General features: G+C 33.5%; 2 protein-coding genes and 1 pseudogene across 2 annotated transcripts; 1 reads left to right on the top strand and 2 right to left on the bottom strand.

The window, feature by feature from the left end:
- The first annotated feature begins 1,505 nt into the window (after positions 1-1,505).
- Positions 1,506-8,997, top strand: LOC120147707 (conserved oligomeric Golgi complex subunit 3-like). The gene is made up of 25 exons (XM_039161019.1): positions 1,506-1,706; positions 2,113-2,196; positions 2,294-2,401; positions 2,559-2,603; positions 2,696-2,770; positions 2,898-2,993; positions 3,401-3,478; positions 3,665-3,750; positions 3,867-3,933; positions 4,035-4,097; positions 4,200-4,301; positions 4,393-4,497; positions 4,592-4,684; positions 4,923-5,011; positions 5,122-5,341; positions 5,761-5,847; positions 6,718-6,834; positions 6,928-6,960; positions 7,150-7,236; positions 7,321-7,383; positions 7,527-7,643; positions 7,880-7,972; positions 8,121-8,246; positions 8,401-8,501; positions 8,643-8,997. The coding sequence occupies exons 1-25, from the start codon at positions 1,617-1,619 to the stop codon at positions 8,770-8,772; spliced, it is 2,355 nt and encodes a 784-aa protein (XP_039016950.1). The 5' UTR covers positions 1,506-1,616; the 3' UTR covers positions 8,773-8,997.
- Positions 8,998-10,301: 1,304 nt separating this feature from the next.
- Positions 10,302-12,722, bottom strand: LOC120147434 (annotated as a pseudogene).
- Positions 12,723-17,009: 4,287 nt separating this feature from the next.
- On the bottom strand, positions 17,010-19,472 carry LOC120147769 (pectinesterase/pectinesterase inhibitor PPE8B-like). The gene is made up of 3 exons (XM_039161078.1): positions 19,136-19,472; positions 17,878-18,447; positions 17,010-17,752 (listed from the first exon to the last, which is right to left on the bottom strand). The coding sequence occupies exons 1-3, from the start codon at positions 19,455-19,457 to the stop codon at positions 17,055-17,057; spliced, it is 1,590 nt and encodes a 529-aa protein (XP_039017009.1). The 5' UTR covers positions 19,458-19,472; the 3' UTR covers positions 17,010-17,054.
- Between the last annotated feature and the right edge of the window lie 6,084 nt (positions 19,473-25,556).

Below are 25,556 nucleotides of genomic sequence, written 5' to 3'. Positions count from 1 at the left end.
TTACCTTATAATTATCTTAAATTATTTTTAAAAAAAGCTTGTTTATAAGCTCGAGTATCAGTTAGCTTATTAAAATTGATATTTTTATAAAAATAATTGAAAAGGATGAATTTATTTAACTTAGAATCTTATCATGATTTTAACTAAAATAGTATATATGTTAAGATATAATTGAGATTAATTTATTTAATAATACAATTTTATAAATATTACTTATAATATCAAATAAAAAATTACTAATGAATAAAGTAGATTTGTGCGATGAAACAATGTAAAGTATTTATGAAAATAATATATATATTTTTAATTTAATATTTGAAATATTATTTTCGTTCGACGTTCAATAAAAATATATCAAATGTTATATTTGTATTAATAATCTTTTATTGGACAGTGTACACAAATGGTCCCTCAGCTATATGATATTATTTTATTAAGTCCATCGACTATTAAAAGTTATAAAATGGTCATCCGACTATTTATTATGTTCCAAACTCGTCATTTTTCGTAAAAAAAATGGCGGTTGTCTAAGTTGGATGCTAATATGATGACTGAGATATGATAGTCGTTTAAAATTCTAGGATCATATTGTATCCTATCACAATTAACATGTTAACGTGCAACTCAGAATACTGTCAAATTTTTAACGGAAAATGATGAGTCTGGAACATAATGAATAGTCAAGTGACATTTTGTAATTTTTAATAGTCAAGTGATTCAACAAGGCAATATTCTATAGTTGGAGTACTATTTTATAACTTTTAATAGTCGATGAACTTAATAAGATATTATCCTATAGTCGAGAGATCATTTATGTTCTTTACCCTTTTATTTTAAATAAATTAAAGTAAGAGTTAATTTCATCATGTCCCTAAACCATGACTCTCATTTCAAATTAGTCCTTAAAATTTTAAATATTTCAATTCCATCCTTAAACTATGACTCTCATTCTAAATTAGTCCTTAAACTTTTGAACATTTAAATTTTATCCCCAAACTATAAATCTCATTATAAATTGGTCCCTAAACTTTTAAATCTTTCAATTTCATCCCCAAATTCATCCAAATATATAATCCATTTCAACCATAGTTTAACCTAATTTTTTTCCAAACATATAATAATATAACTTGCCTAATGATTTCATTAAGTAGAGATGTGATTAGTATATACAAATAATTTAGTATAAAAATGAAATATTTAAAAAGTTTGGGGATCAATTTAGGATGAATATCATAACTTAGGGATGAAAATGAAATGTTTAAAAGTTTGAGGACTAATTTAGAATAATAGTCATCGTTTAAGGATGAAATTGAAATGTTTAAAAGTTAAGGGACTAATTTGAAATGAGGGCCATAGATTGGGGACATATGATGCTATTAACTCCTAAAGTAATAATACAACTAACGGTTTAGAATAGGATACGGCGTCGTTGAATTGAAAACAGTACTTGAAAGGTCATCGGTTTTAAGCCTTCACACCACGTCAAACAAACAACCGGCTTTAAAATATGGCGTTAGATTCAATTACCAGCATCGTCTGATGAACAAAATCAGGTAGCTAAGGTCCGTCTGGTCCAGTAGAACCAGACTCTCTACAAAACTAAGAAAACAAACAAAATGGCAACGAATACAGCAGCTACACCTCCGAATCTCCCCAAATCTGGAGCCATTTCCAAAGGCTACAACTTCGCTTCTACATGGGAACAGGTAATCTTACTCCCTCGTTTCCTCTTGAACTTACTCTTCAGAACTCAACAGTGTCTGCTTTCAAACTTCACGATTTTAGCCTCTTCTACTCAGATCTGCTTTGATTTTATCTCTATGAACTTAAAAAAAACTTTCAGCTTATAACTAATTTGAAAATTTGATTTTAATTTTTTTAATCTTTAAATCTAGCAATTAAAAGATCCGATCTCTTAACCGGGGCCGTTATTGTAACGTAAATGTTATCACATTATTTTTTAAAGTAAAATGCGATTGTACTGTTGATAATTATCGGAAGACTCGAACACTTTTTAGTTTTAGGATCGGATCTGTGGTGTGGAACTGAATGCGTTGTTTTAGATTTGGTTTCTTCTTCAATTTGATTTATTTATTTTGGATTTGTGTTTAGAATGCGCCTTTGACGGAGCAGCAGCAAGGAACTATCCTAATGCTATCTCATGCTGTTGCCGAACGGCCGTTTCCGGCCAATTTGGTGAGGAATTATGTTGCTTCTCGGTTACTTTTTTTCTTCTTCTTTTAATTGCATTATGAATGTTTTGGTGAAAGATGTATGGATTATGCTGATGTAGGCTCAAGAGAGAACCTATGGGCAAGATACCGGCTTGTCTGTTTCTACAAAGGCTAACGATTTCGTTGATTCTGGAGCTATTGAAGCAATTTTGGTCAATACAAATCAGGTAAATAAAATTTGTTATATATCTTTGTGAATTGTACATCTAATCTTACGTGGATGGTTACATTGTTTTTTCTTCTAATAATCTAATTCTGCTAAGTTTTAATGAAATTGACGCATTTGGATCTAAAGGTTTTGCTTCGTCTCCTTTTCCTGTGCAGTTTTATAAATGGTTCACAGATCTTGAATCGGCCATGAGGTCGGAGGTTAGTAGCGATATCTTGTTGCAAAATATTTGTTCATGGAGTAATTTTGTTGAATATTTGTTTACTTCTTCTTATTGATTCTCTTACTTTAGACCGAAGAGAAGTATCAGCACTATGTTAATACTCTAACAGACCGCAAACAGACTTGTGATGGTATACTTCAACAAGTACGTCCATGTTCTGTTTTATTATTTTATATCTCTGTATATTCTCTCATATGCTTTGCTGGCTATTTATTAAGTTAGATCTATCTTTTCCTTGTGATTTCTAAGCTAAGAGTACACTTTTGTTCAGGTGGATGAGACCTTAGACCTTTTTAATGAACTACAGCTGCAACACCAAGCAGTAGCAACAAAAACTAAAACACTTCATGATGCATGTGATCGACTGGTATGATTTTTGTTTGCATGGTTTGGAATCTAGTTTTATCTTCTTGTTTCTAGCTTCACTTTCGGCTTTATGTTCAATAGCTGTAATTCACTTGTCTGTGAGATGGAAAATTTTGGTTTAAATTAGTCAACTGTTTAGTTTTAAAAGTTGCGCGCCGGGCGCAGCGGGGCGGTGAACGGCGGGCGCGTGCTTCCGGCGCATTTCACACTTTTCCAAGAGGGCGCAGGCGCTGTGCTTTATGATTATCATATCGTTTTGAGTACAAAATATCTTATGTAATTAATTTATAGGGTTTTTAGTATAAAAGTGCGTCTCGCCTATGAAAGGCTCCAGGGACCCTTTCTTCCTCGGTGCACCTTCTAAAACTAAGGTCAATTGATTGCATCACCATCTTATTCTTATTGCAGGTCCTGGAGAAGCAAAAGCTGATTGGGTTTGCTGAAGCACTTCGCAGTAAGCTCAAGTATTTTGATGAGTTGGAGAATGTAAGGTTTGAATGCTATCTTAACCAGAGATCAGTTTACTTTCAGTTTATATATTGCTTATTTGTCCTGGTTTACACCCTTTATCCTTTAGGATTTATGTCAATATATATAGGGGTCTTGATGAATTTCTGTTAGTGCAATAGTTCTGAAATTCATGGTTTGTCTAATTTTACCTCTTGTGTGCAGATTACTTCAAACTTTTATTCTCCAAACATGAATGTTGGAAATGAAAACTTTTTCCCACTTCTTAAACGGCTGGACGAGTGCATATCGTAAGTTACATTTGTACTTAGTCCAGCTTTGCAAACTAGTCAACAATTGCTTAATAATTGTCCCTTTGTTAAGTAATTGTTATCAAAATTTATTATTGAAATTTTTTTCGTTGTAGGTATGTTGAAAGTAATCCGCAATATGCAGAATCTAGTGTTTATTTGCTAAAATTCCGTCAACTGCTGGTAAGGAGTTATTGTGGCGATCTATGGATTGTTTTTATCAAATGAAATGTATGCATATAAATAGATGATCTACTAAAATATATGGAAACCTGTTTTTACAGTCCCGGGCCCTGGGTATGATCCGCTCTCATGTGCTTTCTGTTATGAGAAGTGCTTCTTCTCAGGTAAAATATCCATCTCTAGGTCAAATTTACATACATGGATATGCTTTTATAGATGGATTAATGGATTAATGCTTCCAAAATGATTGTTCTTTCCATCATCAGGTTCAGGCAGCAATTCGGAGCAGTGGTGGCAACAAAGCATCTCTTTCTGAGGGTGTTGAGGCATCTGTAATTTATATCCGTTTCAAGGCAGCTGCTAGTGAGGTAATGGTTTCCTTTTCTGGTCTGAAAGCTGTCACATGTATAGAAATATGACTCTCCTTCAGAAGAGATCACTAACAGTTTGCATTTGCAGCTTAAGTCGGTATTAGAAGAAATTGAAAGCAGAGCATCAAGGAAAGAATATGTTCATGTTCTTGCTGAATGCCATAAATTGTACTGTGAACAGAGGCTTTCTTTGGTGAGTGGATGATTTATCACTACCACTCGCATACACCACTTAATGTAGTATTTGAACCAATTCTTAATGTTTCCGTTAATATATGCTTTTTTAGATAAAAGGCATAGTGCATCTGCGAATATCTGAATTTTCCAAGAAAGAGGGTTTGCCATCGTTGACTAGATCAGGATGTGCTTACCTAATGCAGGTATGGTCAACTAACTGTCCTTATGTTTAGTTCCTGTATATGACTATGATTCTTGGAACTTCTGATCGGCTGAAGCAAAACTTGTTACTTAGGGCATACACTCTCTGCACATTTTATATGTTTGGTGCATCAGATACAATATCTAGCCTGAAACTTCAAGTTTCTTACACTGGTGTTTGTAAATTGAAGACAGTACTACTTTATATTAACTGGGGTCTACATGTTGTCATGGCCGCAGGTCTGTAAACTAGAGCACCAACTCTTTGATCATTTTTTCCCTTCTTCTTCAGAGGATGTTTCAAGTTTGGCACCATTAATAGATCCTTTGTAAGTTCCCTTCTTGCCTATATTGTAGAGCTTTCTTTTCTCTTTCACCGTATTCATTTTGTTTCCTTATTACATGGCTTAATGTCTTACTAAGTCATATTGGATTGCAGGTCTACATTCTTATATGATACATTACGTCCAAAACTCATTCATGAAACAAATGTTGATTTTCTTTGTGAGCTGGTTGATATCCTCAAAACTGAAGTATTGGGAGAACAGCTTAGCCGAAAAAGTGAGTCATTGGCTGGGCTACGTCTTACATTAGAAAGAATTTTGGCAGACATTCACGAACGCTTGACTTTTCGTGCTCGAACACACATCCGTGACGAGGTCTGTTTATTGCTTATTTATCCATATATCTCTTTGTGTACATCTCATAAATCAATGTAAGCTACCAGCACTTTACCTTATTGAGGAATAGGATTATTTTTTGGCTACTTGATATTTGCAGTAGTTGATTGGAAATGAAGTCTTGGTTTGTTTGTCTGATAGATAGTACTAGAAATCAAATGATTGTCAGTGACTTCCTTCTGCGTTATTGAAAGCACAATTGTTTTAGTTGTCCATAACTTGAGATTGAAGCGAAACTTGCTAACAGTTACATTCTATGCTTACGATGTTAGGAACAATTATGTTGTGCTTTTTATTTGGAGTGTGCATGGCTGGGAATGCCACACATCGCAACACGAAATTTATTTTCATCCCATATTTGTTCTTTTAGTTGAATCATTGTCTTCTTTCTTACACAGATTGCAAATTATATCCCATTTGATGAAGATTTAGATTACCCTGCAAAACTGCAGCAGTCTGAAGATGTGAAGACAGAAACTTCTTCTGTAAGTTCACTAACACTTTCCCTTATCCCCGGCTTGTAGATAATGATGTGTCTTTAAATCTTCATTTTCTGGACAATTTTCAAATTTGCAAGCCAATTTTTCCTGCTAGTCAAGGTTGCTCTTTCTGGTTCAGGCCCTTGTATCTATGCTCTTTGTAACCATTATTTTAGAACTTCCTACAATTTGCGTTTATTTGTTCCCTCCCTTTTCTGCCCGGACATAAGTGTTTAGCTATATGTTTGTGTGTCTGTTTAGACTTTGTTATTACATTACCCAACACGCTAACAATAATACATTGAGTTGCAACTCCATTGTTTCCATTCCTTTAATGAATGAAGCATGTGCAATATGTGGATGTGACATCTCTGGCATGAGTTTTTTCCCTACATAGAAATAATTGTAATATGAAATGGAAAAATTTGTATATGAATGGGAACAAATTCGTCATCCTGTTGTACTAGCCCTGTGTGCGGTTGTTTCAGTTGGTTAGCAAACATGCAAGTCTAAAATCTACTTGCAGACTTGCAAGTGGAAGCACTTAGCCTTTGCTTGGTACGAGGGATAGAAATGAGGAAGGATGGAAAATTTGTTAATCAAATGGTTAAGATTCATAACCACTTTCTTGCTTTGAATCTTAGCCATTTGATTAACAAATTTTCCATCCTTCCTCATATCTATCCTTCATACCAAGCAAAGTCTAAGTGGTATGCAATGTCTGCAGCTTTGACATCTGGAGATTGATGTTAGCCAGATTAGTAGGACAGCACTCATGTCTGCTTGAATTTTACTTAATGTTTTCCCCTTTTGGAAATACAATTACATGAAATTAACACTTCCATCTGTGATAATGCTTTTCTTTTTCTTGCACAGGTTGATGCAAATCCATTTGTATTCAAAACTTGGTATCCACCATTAGAGAAAACAATATCTATTCTTTCAAAATTGTATCAGTGTTTGGAACCGGAAGTCTTCACTGGCTTGGCTCAGGTGCTTTTGAATAATCACCCTTGTTCAGTTTCTTATCTAAACATTGCCCTTTGTGTATTCTGTTAAATAATTAATTTGTGCTGTTTTTCTCAGGAAGCTGTAGAATTTTGTTCCGACTCTATCCAAGTAAGTTAGCTGAATACCAGGCCTAAAGTTATTTTCATTTTAATGCTGTAGAATGATGCAATTTCTTCACGTGGATAAGCATGTTGGCAGGCATATTCACTGTTTAGCGTGTTCTAAAATAAACAGTGGGCTTGCTTGGATATCTAACCATTGGCATTTGTCCCTCTTTAATCTTTAAATTTTACCTAGAAAGCAAGCAAACTAATTTCAAAGAGATCAACACCAATGGATGGACAGCTCTTCCTTATAAAGCATCTTCTGATATTAAGAGAACAGGTTACCTTCATTATTCCTCTCTTTTGCTCTCTTTTTATTAGGTTCTTCAATTGTTAATGAACGGGATGAGTTTTTGCCTTGCAGATAGCACCATTTGACATAGAGTTTTCCGTTACACACAAAGAACTTGATTTCTCTCATGTGCTGGTAAGTTTTCCGAGCCTAAATTTAGAAGCTGAAGCACTTTTTGAGTTTCAGCAGATACTGGGAAGACGAACAACGTTCAACCCTTTTTTTTCATTCATATTTTACCTTTCTTTTACTTGGCTGCTTTAAAATGCCTTTGATAGGAACACTTGAGACGGATACTTGGAGGCCAGGCATCATTATTTGACTGGACCGGATCAACATCATTAGCCAGGACCTTATCTCCCCGTATTTTGGAAAGTCAAGTAGATGCGAAGAAGGTTAACAATTTACCTTTCGATTAATTTATTGATAGTTCTCAACGAGTCAAAGTGGCATGCGTTTTTGGTGCATGTTGAAAATAATCTTCAATCTTCAACTATTTATGTTTCTCCTGCAATTACCACACTAACTCCAATGCCCCCTCCCTTCTTTCCCCCCCCCCCCTTTTATGATTGATGCTGGGAATTTGCTTGGCCATCAATAGTGTGACGCATTTTTTTCCGCTTACTTTCAGGAGTTGGAGAAAAGTTTAAAAGCAACTTGCGAGGAGTTTATTATGGCGGTCACTAAGCAAGTTGTGGATCCTATGCTTTCATTTGTTACCAAGGTATGTTTTTTTCTTTTTTTCTTTGGTTGGTCTTTTCATTACTTCAGGATATTAGAATCTTAAAAGAGTAGACTGTAGACTCCTAATTGAAATAAATTAAACTTTTAAGTGAAATAAAATTCCTGACTGTTGGCAATGTCTACAATAGGTAACTGCCGTAAAAGTTGCATTATCTACTGGTACTCGGAATCAAAAACTAGACTACGTTATGGCCAAGCCACTCAAGGAACAAGCCTTTGCTACTCCGGAAAAAGTGGCTGAACTTGTGCAGAAGGTGTGTCGAATCTTCAATTCATGTTTTGCTGGCCTATTTTGGAGAGGCTACCGTTTGTGTTGGTTTTTTGAAGATTTGCCATTTCTTTTAGTGGCAACTCTGTTTATACTTTGAGTTTCGATTCACCGACTGATGGATTTCATCTCTCGAACAGGTAAATTCAGCCATTCAGCAAGAACTTCCACAGGTGCTAGCAAAGATGAAGCTTTATTTACAGAACCCATCAACACGGACAATTCTTTTCAAACCAATCAAGTAAGATGCCATCCCAAATTTATTAAGTAATTTTGGATACCACCCCGAGTAGTTATCTAATATCGAAGTGAGTTTCGAATATTTGGATTCTTTAGCAGGCTTATCGAACATCAAATTAAGAAAATTGTTATGTTTATCCAGGATAAATATTGTTGAAGCCCATATCCAAGTTCAATCACTCCTAAAATCAGAGTATTCTTCAGAGGAAAAACTCACCATCAACATGTTGGACATACTAGAACTGGAAGCGCAGCTCGACAATCTCCTTTAGCAAGGTATCAAAGCTCATACAAGTAATTTTCCTTGATCCAAACATTCAGTAATTTTCGGCGATATCGCAGTTCGGCTGTTCATAAGGTTATATTGATAGATAACTAAAAGAGATATCATGTAAAAAATGGTTTAATTTTTTCTGAACAATCATTTGTTAAGTAATTTCCATTATCCATTAGAACTAATAAGAAAATGAGATGGCCCCAAGTTATATTGATGAGCATCCTCGGGTTCCAGTTCCATTGCAGGGGAAGGTTTCACACTTTTGACTTCGAATGCATAATAAGGGTGAGCGTTTGATCGAGTCGAATTGAATCAAAAAAGTTTGAGTTATTCGACTTGACGAGTCTTATTTTATAACTTGAAGTTGATTTGAAATTTTTTCGAATCGAGTTGTGTCGAATTTTCGAGTTTCTATTTACACTTAATGGTAAATATTTATAATATTATGATATATTCAATTTAAATGATTTTTTACAACCATATACATTTTATATTTTTTTCATATGTGATGTATATATAACATACAGAGTTGAGGGATTTAACTTAGACTTGAAAATCAATCTACTAATTACTAAAAATTTCAAGTTACTATTCGAGTTATATTTTACAACTCGATTTAGATTTTAAAAAATTTCGAGTGAAATCGAGTTTATGAAATTGTAACTCGAAATCAATTTGAATAGAAAATATCGAGTAAAGAAATCGATTCCCTGCATACGTATTAAGTTGGGTATGACCACAAAAATAGTAAGAATTCGAAAATTTTGGTAAGGTAGGTCGACCTTCACCAATCACACATAACACAAGAAGGAATCACCTACCTATTAAATAATTGGGTTATGTCGGCTAAATATTTGGTTCCATTCCAATTATGGAAATAATCTAATTAGCTGGCCCTCGAATCATCCATGGGCAAAGAACTTCCGTGTTCGTACATGTGGTTGGTAATAGATTTTTGTAACCAAAGGAGAATAAGAATCCAGCAACCTCAATACATTCTTTAGAACACAAATTTTCCGATTATGGCATTTTAATTTTCTTTAGAGCAAAATGAGAATGATCAGAATCTTCCGAGGTATGTAAAGATGGCAGTCGGATGAGCATTATTGAGCCTATATTAACAGCCTTGTTGGTATCTCTAGTGGCCGAGTCAATAAACGGTGGGTGTCGGGTGGCCAACGTTGAAGCCAAATAGAACCGCGGTGCAGTGCCGACGACAACAGGTAAACAACAGACCATGTTGCGTTGCGTCCATTTGGGGCTACAATCTACATGGACAGTCCGTAGACTTGGAACTTTGATAATTGATTTGTCTAAGACCCACTTGCTACACCACAAACTTAAGCTTTGAAAAAGACTCGGGATCCATGTGGGATCTGACATGTGAAGTGAAAAAAATTCCCTTATCTTATATCTACACTACATTCAATAGCTTCACGACCTTGTAGGCCACGCTGAACTAGACTTCCATTGCATTGTTAGAAATCAAACAATGAAGGACTAAAGAGGCAATTTATATATATCATCAAATCCCAGCATCATATGGGAAACCAGTAGAATCCAACCAAGCTTCACCGGTAATCAACTCCGACAATGTAAAATTATAAGCATCCTCGATTTCCATCACGTGGTAACCGGTCCAATCGACCCGGTTTTCTGTCTCCGAACCCGGTCCATAATTTCCATACTCTCCATAATAAAGGGTATCCAAGCCTTCATCCTTAGACCACTTGGTCCATCCACTAGGACTTATAAAATCACCAATATATGATTCAATGTAAACCGTCGTCGAATATATCCTCCATGGCCTCCTAGGTAGCTCTTAACAGTTCTTGAATTCCCGTACAGTTCGTCGGTGGCGAGAATCGAACAGTTTTGGATCGAAATCCCGGTGTTTTCATCCGGGGTGTCTCGAGATTGCGCCGTGATCACCGTGAACTGACGGGCCATCGGCATTCGAGTGATTATGTTACATGCTTGGAAAATTACCACCGCGTTACCGAATATATAATCTATGGTGCCCGATATGTCGCATTCGCGGTAAAATTGTCGGAAAGAATGAGCATATAACGTGTCTTGGTAACCATTGATCGAACATTTGTATAATGCGGCGAAATCGGCGTTTACTCGTAATGCAACCGCTTGGTGCTTCGCAGGGCCTGCGGTGTTCTCGATTGTTATATCCCGAGCCAAAAATCCTTCACCAGATACCGCTGCAATGAGAACCAAATAGTTAAATCGCAATGTTTGATTTAAACAGTTTGAATCATATATAATTGAGTAAACTACGAGTTTAGTACATAAACTATCAGTTTTAGTCTGTTTTAGTACATAAATTTAAAAAAAAATCATTTGTTTCATTTTTAATACCCGTAGTTAAAAACTTAACGCGTTTAGTACCTAAACTATCAGTTTTGGTCATTTTTACCGTTTTAGTACCTAAACTTTCAATTTGTTTTCAAAACTATGTTCAGTTTTTAACGAATACTAAAGTAAAACAAAAACTAAACATTATGTATGATTTTGAAAAATCGATTAAACCGATCAATCTCGTATTTTATGTTTTAATAGGTTTTCATTCGATTTAAGTCTTAATTAACCTTTATCGAATAAACTCAAATGATCTGACTCTTAAATGATTTAAATATAAATTTATATAAAAAATTAAAACCCTAATTAATTCAACTTAGATTTACTTAATTTGAATAAAACCTAAAAATAGGGTAAATTACATGTTTAGTATCTATATTATCAATTTTGATCCATTTTAATACTAACGCTTTCAATTTAAACTTTCATTTTTTTTGAAATCATACCTAAAATTTAATTTTTATTTCATTCTAATACAATCATTCAAAATTTAATGTTAAGTTTAAAAAATTGAAAGTTTATATACTAAAACAGACCAAAATTGATAGTTTAGATACTAAATGCGTAGTTTGCCCTTGAATGTATAATAAACATTTTTGAGAGATTACCGAGAGTTGCAGATCTGAATGTAGTCCACCCATCAACCACACTTCTATTACCAGTAATGAAAGTGGCATCATTTCCATCTCCAAGAAGAACAATGTTGGTTTTGTAGCTTGGGATTTCCACATTCTCTTCATAAACTCCTCCTTTAACGTAGATTATGACTCTGTCATCGCTATTGTTCGGAGCAAAGCTTATGGCATCGTTTATGGTACTGAAATTCCCCGTTCCGTCAGCCGCCACAGTGATCACCTCGCTCGGATCGTATTCGTCTCGTCGCCGCTCTGCAAAACCCGTCGAGCTTTGGGTTTCAACCAGCTCGGAAACCCCAGCAATCGACGTTTCTTATGGCCTTTTTTACCCGATTTGGGAATCATCGAAAGGGAGTTGCTTACGTGTTTGTAAATATTCCCCAGAGAGTTCACCAACACGGGTTTGAAAGACCCGGACGCTGAATCCAACCCTTCCAAACACGTGTTCTTGTTCGTTAGTGCTGCACTGAGATAGGATCTTGCATCGGGCAGTTGCTTCGAATCGCCTGATTTGATTCTCGACACTGATTTTTTCAAGGAAGACAGTGTGATCTCGTGGAGCTCCTTGCAATCCTGCATTGTCCCTCTCTGTTTCTCGACGATGTCGTTCGCCTTTCCGCCGTCGGAGAAAGCGTTCGTGAGCTTTCCGGCTTCGGATAACGCGGTGTCGAGTGTTTGAAGAAGGTAGTTTAGTATGTTGGGACTGATGTTTATTGAAATGGAAAGCTTCAATGAATCGAAACAAGCGTCTGGGTATGGTGTTGATCGACAGAAGTTCCGTATGGAAGAGAGACTGGAGTCTAGGTTTGTTGTTGAAGAAGAGTTTACAGCTAAAGTTGAAGAGAAAGAGAAGGTGAAATAGAGAGTGATGAAGAGTTTGATAATGGTGGTAGCCATGGAAAGGTGGTGGTTGCAGAAGGTTAAAAGATCTTTGCTTATTTTATAGGAGAACCATGAGATATCAGACAAGTCAAATTGTTGAGAATTGCGACTGAGAGACCATATTGATACTTGAAAAAAAAATGTGTTCACTGACATGTTCTTGTATTTAAATAAAAGGTTAAATTACGGGTTTAATATCTAAACTATTAATTTTGATCTGATTTAGTATCTAGTTTTATGGGTAAATTACATCATTCATTACTCAACTATCTTATAACTCCTATTTTGATACTAAAAGTGTAAAAACTTTCATTAGGGTGAAATACAAATTTGATAATTGAACTTTACTCTCTCTCCTATTTCACTCACTGTACTTTAAATCTTTTCAATTTCCTCACTAAACTTAATATATTGGGGTTTTTTAGTCACCCATCCGTTTTCTCACTAACACTGTTATAAATGGGCTTTTATATTGATGCAAAACGACGTCGTTTTGGTGTAATTTTTTTTAAAATAGCGTTGTTTTAACGTCATTAACTCTTTAACGACAGAGTGACCGAAAAAAACCCAAATGTACTAAGTTCATTGAGGAAATTGAAAACTTTTAAAGTTTAGTGAGTAAAATAGGAGAGAGAGTAAAGTTTAGTGATGAAATTTGTAATTTACCCTTAAATTTAACTACTCAACTTTCAAATTGCTCCTATTTTAATCACTCTAATTTATTTTGTTAATATTTTTTGACATATTATTTTTATTATTATTTTATTAATATATAATTAAAATAAAAAATAAATTTAAAAGTTATAGTGATTAAATTAGAAGTAATTTGAAAGTTAAGTAATTAAATAAAAAAATTAACTTTATGACCAAAATAGGAGTGAGAAGGTAGATGAGTGACGAATGATGTAATTTACCCATAAAAAAGGTGTCACATGTAAATCCGTTAAGTTTTTACTAACGAGATACTAAAACAAAAAAAAAACTAAACATATATGATTTTGAAAAAAAATAAAAGTTTAAGTATTAAAATAAACCAAAACCGTTAGTTTAGATAATAAAAAATAATTTACCTTAAATAAAATTGTGAGTTCAGAGCTCATTAATTGATTGCAGTGATTGAAGAAAACGGTATCTTTTTCTGAGATCTTAGGTTTAAGAAATTGTTTATAAAATATTCGTTATTAATGATAAAATAAAATTATGAATAAACTTTATTTTATAATCATTTTATATAATTACTTTATATATATATATATATATAATTGAATTTTATGTGATTATTAGATATCTCGAGACAAGAAAAATAAATGTATTAAAAAGTTATGAACAATAGGGAATTTAATTGAATTTTAACATTATTATGTGACTTTGTACCTGTAACAAGAATACAAAGTTAAATACGGTGCTATTATTTTAATAACTTTGCAGAAATGTCTAAATTTAAGTACCAAGGAAAACGCGGAGCTTTGATTGTACTAAACAAAAAAAAACTAAAATTAATGTGATTAAAAAAATAAAATTAAGTATTAAAATCAAAAAACGTTATTTTTTAATATTAAGAATAATTTACCTTAAATAAAAAGTTTTTCAATCAAAAATGATTAAAAGAAGGTATTTTTCGAGATAGGTTTAAGAAATGTTTATAAAATATTCGTTATTAATGATAAATAAAATTATGAATAAACTTTATTTTATAATCATTTTTATAATTACTTATATTATATATATATAATGAATTTTATGTGATTATTAGATATCTCGAGACAAGAAAAATAAATGTATTAAAAAGTTATGAACAATAGGGAATTTAATTGAATTTTAACATTATTATGTGACTTTGTACCTGTAACAAGAATACAAAGTTAAATACGGTGCTATTATTTTAATAACTTTGCAGAAATGTCTAAATTTAAGTACCAAAGAATACGCGGAACTTTGATTAGTACTTGTCAACTAATTTAAGGTTAAGAAACGATAGAAAATAAGTGTGATATAAAAATGTCATAAAATTATAATATTTTTTTATCAGACGCAATTTAAAACGTTAATTTTTTAATATTTTTTTGTTGAATCGAAAATATTATAAAGAAAGTTTTTAACCGGAAAATGATAAGAAAAATATTAATATTTTAGATTCATCCAACCGCAATTTAAGGGAAATGTTAATTGATTTCTTTAATTAAATATGTATGTATTTTTTGGGGTAAATTATGTATTTAGTACCTAAATTATCAGTAACTAATTTTTTTCAAAATCATACCTAACGTTTAGTTTTTGTTTTATTCTAGTACCCACCGTTAAAAACTTAACGTGTTCAGTACCTAAACTATCAATTTTGATCCGTTTTAGTACCTAAACTTTCAAAAAAAACATTAAATTTCGAACATTGGTACTAAAATGAAACAAAAACTAAACGTTAGGTGTGGTTTTGAAAAATTAAAAGTTTGTGTACTAAAACGGACCAAAACTAATAGTTTATATACTAAACACGTAGTTTTACCTTTTTTATTGGTTAATGAATGAGAAGATGGTGATGTAGGAAGATTGTTGGGGCAATGCCATGAATAAATACAAACACATAAATGAAGGTGAGGGCTTTATCATGGGCACCCATTTTTCTTCACATGCATCTCATGTCAAATAATTCAGTGCTGCCACAGTTTTTTTAAATTAATTTTTACTTTTTCAATCTAACAAGCCATATTTAAGAACGAGTACGGTAATGAAATTGTTATAATCGTAAGGGTAAAGTATATAAACGGTCCCTTGATAATAGAATATTGTTTAATTAAGTCCATCAACTATTAAAAACTATAAAATAGTCATCCGATCATAGGGAGTTGCTTTTTTAAGTCTCTTGACTATTAAAAGTTACAATATAGTCATTCAACTATTCATTATGTTCTAAACTCATCGTTTTTGGTTAAAAAATGACGACAATATGAGCTTTACGTTAACTTATTAACTGAGATATGATAAAATATGATCTCATAATCTCAAACGACTATCATGTCTCAATCAGCATGCTAACGTCCAACCTAGATGACCGTTAATTTTTTTTTAAAAAAGGACGAGTTTGAAACATAATGAATAGTCGAGTGACCATTTTGTAACTTTTAATAGTTAAAGGACTCAACAAAGCAACTACCTATAGTCGATGGATCATTTTATAACTTTTAATAGTCAAGGGACTCAATAAAATAATATCCTATAATCAGAGGACCGTTTGTGTACTTGACCCTAATCTTAATTAGCATAATAAAATTAAGCAAGTTGACGATTGTCTCATGGTTGCTCACGGGATTATGTCAATTGCATTTCACTTTTGTCCCTTCATAAATAATAATCACATGCTTAGATTCTTTTTTTCTTTTATAATTTTCTGCTTAAGCCATGACTAAACATCATGTTAAAAAAATTTGCTCGATTAAGCTCGTTAAAGTCTCGAGTCGAGCTCGAATTCAAGTCGAGTCTACCCGAATCGAGTTTTTATCGAATTTTGACTAAGTCGAGTTTGAGCTACTCAACTCATTAAGCACTCTTAATTGCAATTTTTCAAGATCATCGTGACACTGTAAACCGTATCCTCAACATAAAATCATAATTTTTTTTTAAATTATATTGTAATGTCCACAACTGTAATATTAAACTTTTTCCAAATTTCATTTATCATTTAATTAGTTTGAAATTAATTAATTAATTGAATTAATAAAAAATGTTTAATATATATTTTAAACCTAAACCCATAAGGATCCATGCATATTAAAAATTAGGGTAAACTATTGAACTTTGTATTAGATATTCACTTATCATGTTTGGGTAATTTAAATTTTTTTAAAAAATTATATATAATGTTATGTTTTGGTCATCCGTGATTAAAATAAATAGAATTGTTAATGTGGTAAATTTTTTATTTTTCAATGATGACGTGATATTACTTTATAATAACATATTAATTTCGTTCTTTTTTTTAATAAATGAAGATTAAAACGAAATCAAAATGTAACATCTAATGAGACATCTAATTTCGAGAACCATTCAATTAAGAACTCGTCTACTTAATCTAAAGTATATTAAATTTGAAAGGAATGGCTAGTTAATGGAAGGCTATAATACAACACCCAAAAATTTTCAATTAATTATTGACCAAATACGAATCAAACGATCATAATGATTAAAAAATTATTATTATTCTGAGATTTTGGATATAAACACCACATATATAAAGTTGTATGAACGTTTAATGTCAAATATTTGAAATTTTTTGAACAAATTATCGTAAAATGAAAATAAACATAACTTTTATAAACGAAAGAAATTAAACACAAAATAACACCATATGTCGTGTTATACTACAACCAAATTAAATGATGGTCCATTGACTGCTAAATTATACCACTAATCCTGCAGTATATGTAACCCCAGTCGACGGCAACCACAAGTCCCCTTCAATGAACTGAGCCACAGTAAAATTCCCGGCTTGAGCCGAGTTATTCAAAGCATGGTAGCCGGGCCATTGAACCCTGCTCCGGAGATCGGCACCGGGGCCGAAATTCATGAACTCGGCATAATACAATGTGTCCAAAGCAAAATCTTGGTTCCATTCAAGCCACCCTTGTGGCCTTATAGAACTACCGATGTGTGATTTCATGATAACGGTTCTTGAATACAGTTTCCAGGGCCTCCCAAGGTATGTAGCAGTCGAGTTAACATTAGGTAACAGATCCGTATCGGCTGTGATGTTGCAGAATTGGATCGAGAACCCCGTCGGCTGGTTCGGATCTTTCCGACCTTGCGCGGTGATCGTGTTTTTCTGATTCGGTAGGCCTTGCTTGGCTAGGATTTGGCAGTTTTGGAACACAACAACCGCGTCGCCGAATATGAAATCCACGGTTCCGGTGATCTTGCAATCACGGAAGAATTGACGCATCGTGTGAGTGTAGAGGGAGTCTTGGTAGCCCCTAATGGCACATCGGAAGAAAACCGAGAGGTCGGAATCGGATCGAAGTGCTACCGCTTGGTGTTTCTCGGGTCCTGCCGTGTTCTCAAATGTTATGTCCCTTGCTAAGAATCCTCTTCCACTTACAGCTGCATATTTTAGGACAATAACATTACTATTGACATCAAGTGAGAACTTTTAATTTTCGAGTCGGAATCGAGACGATCGGAAAATCGAATGTTACAATTTCATTAAAAAAAAGTGATGCACTCACCAAATGTTGCAGATCGAAACGTGGTCCAACCATCAATGAAGCTTCGGTTCCCCGATACGACTGTCACGTCCATTCCATCACCGATCATCACAAGGTTCCATTTCTTTTTCTTGATTTCCACATTCTCTTTATACATACCCTTTTTAACGTAAATAACAAATCTGTTCATACTGTAATCTGGAGCCGCCATCACAGCGTCCATTATAGTCGTGAAGTTCCCGGTCCCGTCTGCTGCAACCACGACATCAGCCGTTACCCCATTTGCTTGCAACAATCTCCGGTCTTCCCTCTTGTACCACGTCGGAAACCGGGTGTTCCTTGCACTTCCCCGGCCACGGTTAGTGGCGGAGACGGCGGCTTCGTTGGACTTGGAACTGGGACCTGGGTGCACCATGGTGAGAAGGTTACTGACCAGTGAAGTGACTTGGTTCAGACTCACGGAGACTACCGTTTTGGCGATGCCGTTTGTACCGTCGAACCCTTCCATGCATGTTTGCTGATTCGCCATTGCAGCACTTAACCATGTCCTTAAATCAGAAGACACGTCACCAGTGCTGTTATGTTTATTACCTGCAAATTTGGAAATTATATTGTTGAATTAAAGTTAACTAGAGGCCACAAAAGTTTAATGGGTAAATTACATATTTAGTACTTAAACTATCAGTTTTGATCCATTGTAGTACCTAAACTATTATTTTTTTCAAAATCATATCTAAATTTTAGTTTTTGTTTCATTTTAGTACATTGTCGTAGAAAACTTCACGCGTATAATACCTAAACTATCGGTTTGATCTATTTTAATACTTAAACTTTCAATATTTTCAAAACTTAACGTAAATTTTGAACCAGAGTACTAAAATGAAACAAAAATTAAAGTTTTTAACTGTGAGTACTTAAATGAAACAAAAACTAAACTTTAGGTATGATTTTAAAAAACTGAAAGTTTATGCACTAAAACGGACCAAAACTCAGGGTAATAAAAACATAATTTACCTAAGTTTAATATAGGTAAAATTCTTCTTTTGCCCCCTCTTTTATGTTCAAAATTCAGTACTGCTTGCTTTTAAGTATCATGCATGCATTTTTCTGTACTGAAATGGTTGCTCTAAATAAAAATCTATATTAATCAAAATAAATAATGGCGTCGACTATTTCAACAAAACAAAAATATTATAAAGCTAGTGGCATAAATAAAAGGTTTGAGAAAATATAGGGATGAAAACCGCAATTTTACCAAAAAGGGTTTATGGTGAAGTACCTGTTGGATTCTGGGAAGCAGACAGGGACCAGCTAAGTTGATCAGCAGAAAAATCCAGGAGATCAAGGCAATCAGAAATGGCATTAGAAAGTCGAAAATCACCAAAAAGGTTGCCAAACCGAGAGACGATGGGTGTCACTTTTCTTACAGCATCGATGGTGGTCCTTAGAGAGCCAGCAAACTCGGCCGCCGGCACAGCCAAACACTCGGCTCCGAAAAAATCATTGCCGCTTCTGCTGCTGCCGGCGTGCGAGCAGGCGCAGAAACAAAGAGCCACAAATAAAACCTGCAGAGAGAATGAGGGTGAGGGGAGATTTGGCATGTTGGAGAACGAAGCTTTGTACTTGGAGGTTGAAGAAAGAAGCTTTGCATGTGGTGAAGATGACAGAGGGAGAGAGTGCAATGAATATTTATGGAGATTTAGACGGAGAGGAAGGTGAGGGAATTAAATGGGGAGGTTGAGTCTTGAAGATGACTGTTGACTTGGGTGACCTGAATCATTGTTTTTAGCGACTGCATTTGTGACTTGCGTCGGCGGTGAATCCATTTTATCTACATAAATTACTATTAATGTTTTCTTCAGTGAAATATTTTGCAGGACCATATTAATGACATCAATTGTAGCACCATATTCATGGCTTCTTTTCTCAGAAGCAGACTAAACCCTAACTGACTATATCAGTGTGACCCCCAAACGCGTTTTACAGCTTGCTTCATTCATTCCCCACTATTCATTTGTGGGTAAATGACTTGTTTAGTAGCTAAACTAATCAATTTTGGCCTGTTTTGATAGAGAAAATAACCTCAGTGACCGAAAATGCCTTGTAATATACGATTTTGACAAATTTTTTTTGGATTTGCCAAAATGACCAAGTAAATCGCAATGCGATCGATAATTCACAACGCGATCTCCGGTATCGCAAATCAGTTTCCAGATTCGCAACGCGATAGTCGAAGTTCGCTTTGCGATTTATTCCAAATTCGTTGCGATAGACGAAGTTCGCGTTGCGATTCATTCCAATTAGTTGCGACAGGCGAAGTTCGCGTTGCGATTCATTCCAATTCGTTGCGATAGGCGAAGTTCGCGTTGCGATTCATTCCAAATTCGTTGCTATAGTCCAAATATTGTATTTGTTTCTTAAGAATTTTCTCTAAAGAGATAGAATTCGCGCGGACGTGTCGAAGACACGTATTACCACGACCACGACCACGACCCGACTCGAGACGGGACGGCGGCGGCGCGCGAGAGTCCCCCTTGTTCTCTATCACTCAACAAGGAAGTGGGAAAGCCAAGCCTTAAATACCATTCCCAATAGTGTTTCCAATACTATGTGGGATTGAGCATTACCAACACTTGTTTCCAATACCATTACCTTCATTGTCTGTAAGAATTTAATTTTGAAACTAAAAAAATATTTATTCGAATAAATAACTTACCATTTGAGGACTTTGATGGAAGAAAAATATTAACCAAACAAATGCAAAGGAGACAATGATGGAAGTTTTCAACCGAGGATGCTACGAAAACTAGCTGATAATGACACAAAGGAAACATATCGAGTTGTTTGGTCATCATCTACTCTTTGCAAGTAAGTCATTTGAACACTATAAGAATTCGAATCAGAGTTAGTTTTAGCAATTACTTCATTTATGATCAAAGTCCTCAAAGGGTAAGTTATTTATTCGAATAAATATTTTTTTAGTTTCAAAATTAAACTCTTACAACAATGAAGGTAATGGTATTGGAAACAAGTGTTATAATGCTCAATCCCACATAATATTGGAAACACTATTGGGAATGGTATTTAAGGCTTGATTTTCCCACTTCCTTGTTGAGTGATAGAGAACAAGGGGGACTCTCGCGCGCCGCCGCCGCCGCCGTCTCGTCTCGGGTCGTGGTCGTGGTCGTGGTCGTGGTCATACGTGTCTTCGACACGTCCGCGCAAATTCTATCTTTTTAGAAAAAATTCTTAAGAAACAAATGCAATATTTGGACTATCGCAACGAATTTGGAAGGAATCGCAACGCGAACTTCGCCTATCGCAACGAATTAGAATGAATCGCAACACAAACTTCGACTATTGCGTTGCGAATCTGGAAACTGATTTGCGATACCGGAGATCGCGTTGCGAATGAGGTTATTTTCTCGTTTTGATATTTACATTTTTTATTTTTTTTCAAAATCACGCATAACGTTTAGTTTTTATTTCATTTTAGTACCATGTTAAAAATTTAACGTAAGTCTTGAAAAAATTGAAAGTTTATGTATTAAAAAGACTAGAATTGATAGTTTAGGTACTAAACATGTCAAGTTTTTAACGACATAGTATTAAAATGAAACAAAAACTACACGTAAGATATGATTTTAAAAAAACTGAAAGTTTGGACATTAAAACGAACAAAACTTTATGATTTAGGCACTAAAAACTTTTAATTATTTTATCTAAAAATATATAAATATATCAAAAATGAAAATTTTATTATAATATTGGTAGGGACATCTTGGACAGCTTTGAATCCTTTTCATGTGCATGGTTCCATGGATCTAATCTTTTTGAAAACTTGCAGAGAATAATTTCATCTGATCATGCAGTCTTTTTCCTATTTCAATTAAACAATGATTCATCTTTGGTTATTTTCTTCAATTTTCAAACAAATATAGACATGGCAAAAGTATGTTTGACCATAAGATTGTCCAAGTTACTACACCGACTCGGCTTGGACAACAGGCAAGTGTCGTCGAATTCCATGTTTTCTCATCAAATCCTTTTGGGTAAACTATGGGGATAGTCTCCTATGTTTAGAATTTGTCTTATTTCGGTCACCAATTTAAAAATAAGGGAAAATGGTCTCTAATATTATCGATCCGTTTGATTTTAGTCCCTCAGCCATTAATTTTTGTTAACCCCTTTTGTTTAAGTCCCTAACATGACTGAGAGACTAAAATCAAACGAGGGTTAATGATTGAGAGAATAAAATCAAATAGACCAATAATGATAGGGACAATTCTCCTTTAATTTTTAAATTAGTGACTGAATTCGATCAGAACAAAAAACATAAGGGACTATTTACATAGTTTATCCAATCCTTTTAGCTTTCGATTTTCGACTTGATATACTCAATTCCTTTTACCTACTCAAGTTGATATCTTTTATTTATTCTTCAAAAATAATCAAATCACAGATAGAAGGATGCTATGACAACGATTATTAGGGTGCACCTGAACAACCGCTCAAGGTTCTCATCTTTTATAGAACTTCTAATTTTTTTATTATATTTTTAATTTTTATAATTGAGTCATTTTGTTTTAAAATATTAATTTTTTTTATAATTGAGATCCCTAAATTTTATAATCCTATTTTTTATCTTTGTAATTGAGGCCTTTAATTTTTTTAATCTCACTTTTTTACTTTTATGATTGATGATCAACACGGAATCAATATATACAACTTGCTTCCTCATTCTCACCTCCCCAATATTAGAATTTGGAAGAAGATGTTTCATCATCAAGAAATCAAATGGAATTAGAAACTCTAAGTTTTTTTATTAAAAAATAAAACAAGTTTTGGGATCATTTCATGATTCAAAAAGAAAAATATCATGTCATAATATCGTCAAGTATTTAAAGGCAAAGTGACCAAAATATGAATAAATTGAAAGTTTTGTGAATAAATTACAATTTCAAAATTTTAATGATTAAAATAAGAGTTAGAAGAAAGTTGGGTGGTGAAATGTATAATTTATCATTTTGTATAAAAATATGATGAAAACATTAAATTTATCATTTTAAAGATATATCGAATTCTAGTCGCTTTCTTCCTCCTCCTCTTCCCTCTTTCCTTTTTTTCCTTTATAAATTGTGTCAATTTTATTGATCAATCTAACATTTTTTTTAATTTTGTTTAACCGGCGACGGCACCGATTTTGATGTTGGTTGCCGCCCTCCGATTATCTTTTTCTTTGTTTTTTAGTTTTTTTAATAATAATAATAATAATGTCTTTGTTACATATTCTCTACCTTTATGACACGTTTTTCTCTACCTTTTGGTAGCTTACAATTTTTTGTTGTTATTTTCGTTTATTTTTTTTCAGAATTAGATTTGACTTCGCCATGACAGATCAAGATAGCGCTTATTTGTTATCATGATGATCTTCCCTCCTTTGGACCCTCGAATTGATTTGGATATACGCGTTTTGCGTTCGTGGATAGTTTTTTTATGTCGTTTGACTCTGATTTGCGATTTATCGGTGGCCTTCAATAGTTTTACTCACTTTTGTGGTTCGTTTAACGATGCAGATAGATTTGTGTTTATCTTTATTTTGTTCGAGTTTTTTGGTTAAATATTAAATTTTTTTGCTTATTTGGTCATTGTGTGATCTAGGTGATTAGTTTTTATGTCAATGATTATAGGAAAATATTCTAATTATAATTTTGTTTACGATTACATTATATTTATAAATATTCATTATAATTCTGAATATTTTTTATTTTTAATGAAACTAGCTGCTTTCATAAAAAAAATACATCAAATTTACTATCACTCAATTTAACATGCACTGATAAATTCGAACGCATGAATGAATTAACTAAACGACATGACTTTTAACGTAACCTATATTGCATTTGAAAGGAATGGCTAGTTATTGGAAGGCTACCTATTTGATATGGCAATAACGGAAAATGAGTGAAGTATAACATCCAATAATGTATTTGGTGATTATTATTTTTTGGTTGCCTCCAGTTCCAAGACTTAGTCCAGACTAATTTGGACCGACCCGGATTACACACCTGATTTTGATAGGTGAGTCTTTTAGCAGGGATTTTCTGTATACAATACTCGAATATTCTGAGACATTGCTTAAATGGTATCAAGATGCTTACTACTTGAATTAACCCATTGATTATTTGGTGATTAATTTAGTATACAGCGATTAGGTCAAAAATTAAGTCTCAAATTTGACAACCATATGATATGATACTGACTTTGATTAGTGCATATTTCAGTTTTCAATTAATTATTGGTCCAACATGCATGTGATTCCACTTAAACATCATTATCTTTCGAATTTTGGGAAATCAATAAAATTTAATTTTAATTTGGTGGGCTTATATGTTAAATAGTATAATTCAGTAGTCCATGAAAAATATAATATCTAAAATTACAATTTTTTAAAAATAAAACAAATGTTGATTCAATTTGTATTAATATAATTTTAAATGTGTAAATTTCGAGTTTAGGTAAATCTTTACATAAAATGTATTCCTCAGGGGATAGACTTAATTAGTGATTTGGTAGATGCAAGACAGTTTCTAATTATGAACTTAGTTGAATTGGGTTAATACTAGGAATGAGCATTGGTTGGGTCGGATCTGATTTTCAATCCACACGACCCGAAAATTATAAATCCTCCATCTGACTCAAAAAACATACACATTCCACTTGACTTGATTTTTTGAGATAAAATTCAAACCGGATCCGACTCGAAATAATATATTTATAAAAAAAATTATTTTTATTCAATAAAAATAGAGATTTAATTAAAAGAAAATAATATATAAAAAGATATTATTGCAATTATCCTTAAATATACAAGATAAAAGTGCACTTTTTTTGGTCGGGTCTAGTCGGGTATTTTTTACCCTAAACCCAAACTCGATCCAACCTGAACTTGAAATTTTATTAAAAATACGATATGATCGGATCGAATCATATTGAAACCCATTAAATTCGAGTGTCATGCCAATCCCTACTTAATATAATTAATTAAGAAGAATTACCGAGGAGCCTACATATGAATAATATTTCAATTTGCATAAATATGGATGGCCCCATATTATATATAAAAAAGAAAATAATATCCATGGCACATCCATTTAAAGCTTATTGTACAAAGAAATAAGTGCAAATATACTTCAATCCCTAGTGAATCGAATTGAAAAGTTAAGGGTAAACTAATCTATTGTTCATCAAGTTATTAATCCTTTATTGTTTTAGTCACCAATCTTTTATATATATATAAAATCGCCACTAATATGATGCTTTTGTATATTCTTGTTCTTTATTCTATAGCAGCTTAGTTGTTTTTATTTTTAATTGAATGGTCGTTGTAATGGTTCATACTATAACCGATGTGGGATGCTGTTAAAGTTGTAATGGTTCTTTATGTAGTTATGTGTATCTCTAGTGTGTCGCGGTCGAGTATTTAAGGTACGACCCGAATTTAATTGACAGGTTTATAGTGGTAGAGCGGTCGATCTTGTGTTTGACACCATGGGAATGCAAGATCCTGCATTTAATTGGACTGGCTTTGGTTGTTGTTTCTGGGCTGGTTTCTTCATTGTTGGCAAGGAAGGTTTAAGCCCAAGATTCCCCTTATTAATAAAGGAAGATAGTAATTGGATAGGGTATCTATAGTTAGG

This window comes from Hibiscus syriacus, unplaced genomic scaffold (assembly GCF_006381635.1).
Source record: "Hibiscus syriacus cultivar Baekdansim isolate YM2019G1 unplaced genomic scaffold, ASM638163v2 tig00110940_pilon, whole genome shotgun sequence".
Classification (NCBI taxonomy): Eukaryota; Viridiplantae; Streptophyta; class Magnoliopsida; order Malvales; family Malvaceae; genus Hibiscus; species Hibiscus syriacus.
Note: the sequence above shows the minus strand (reverse complement) of the source record. Positions and strands in the feature narration are given on the sequence as shown.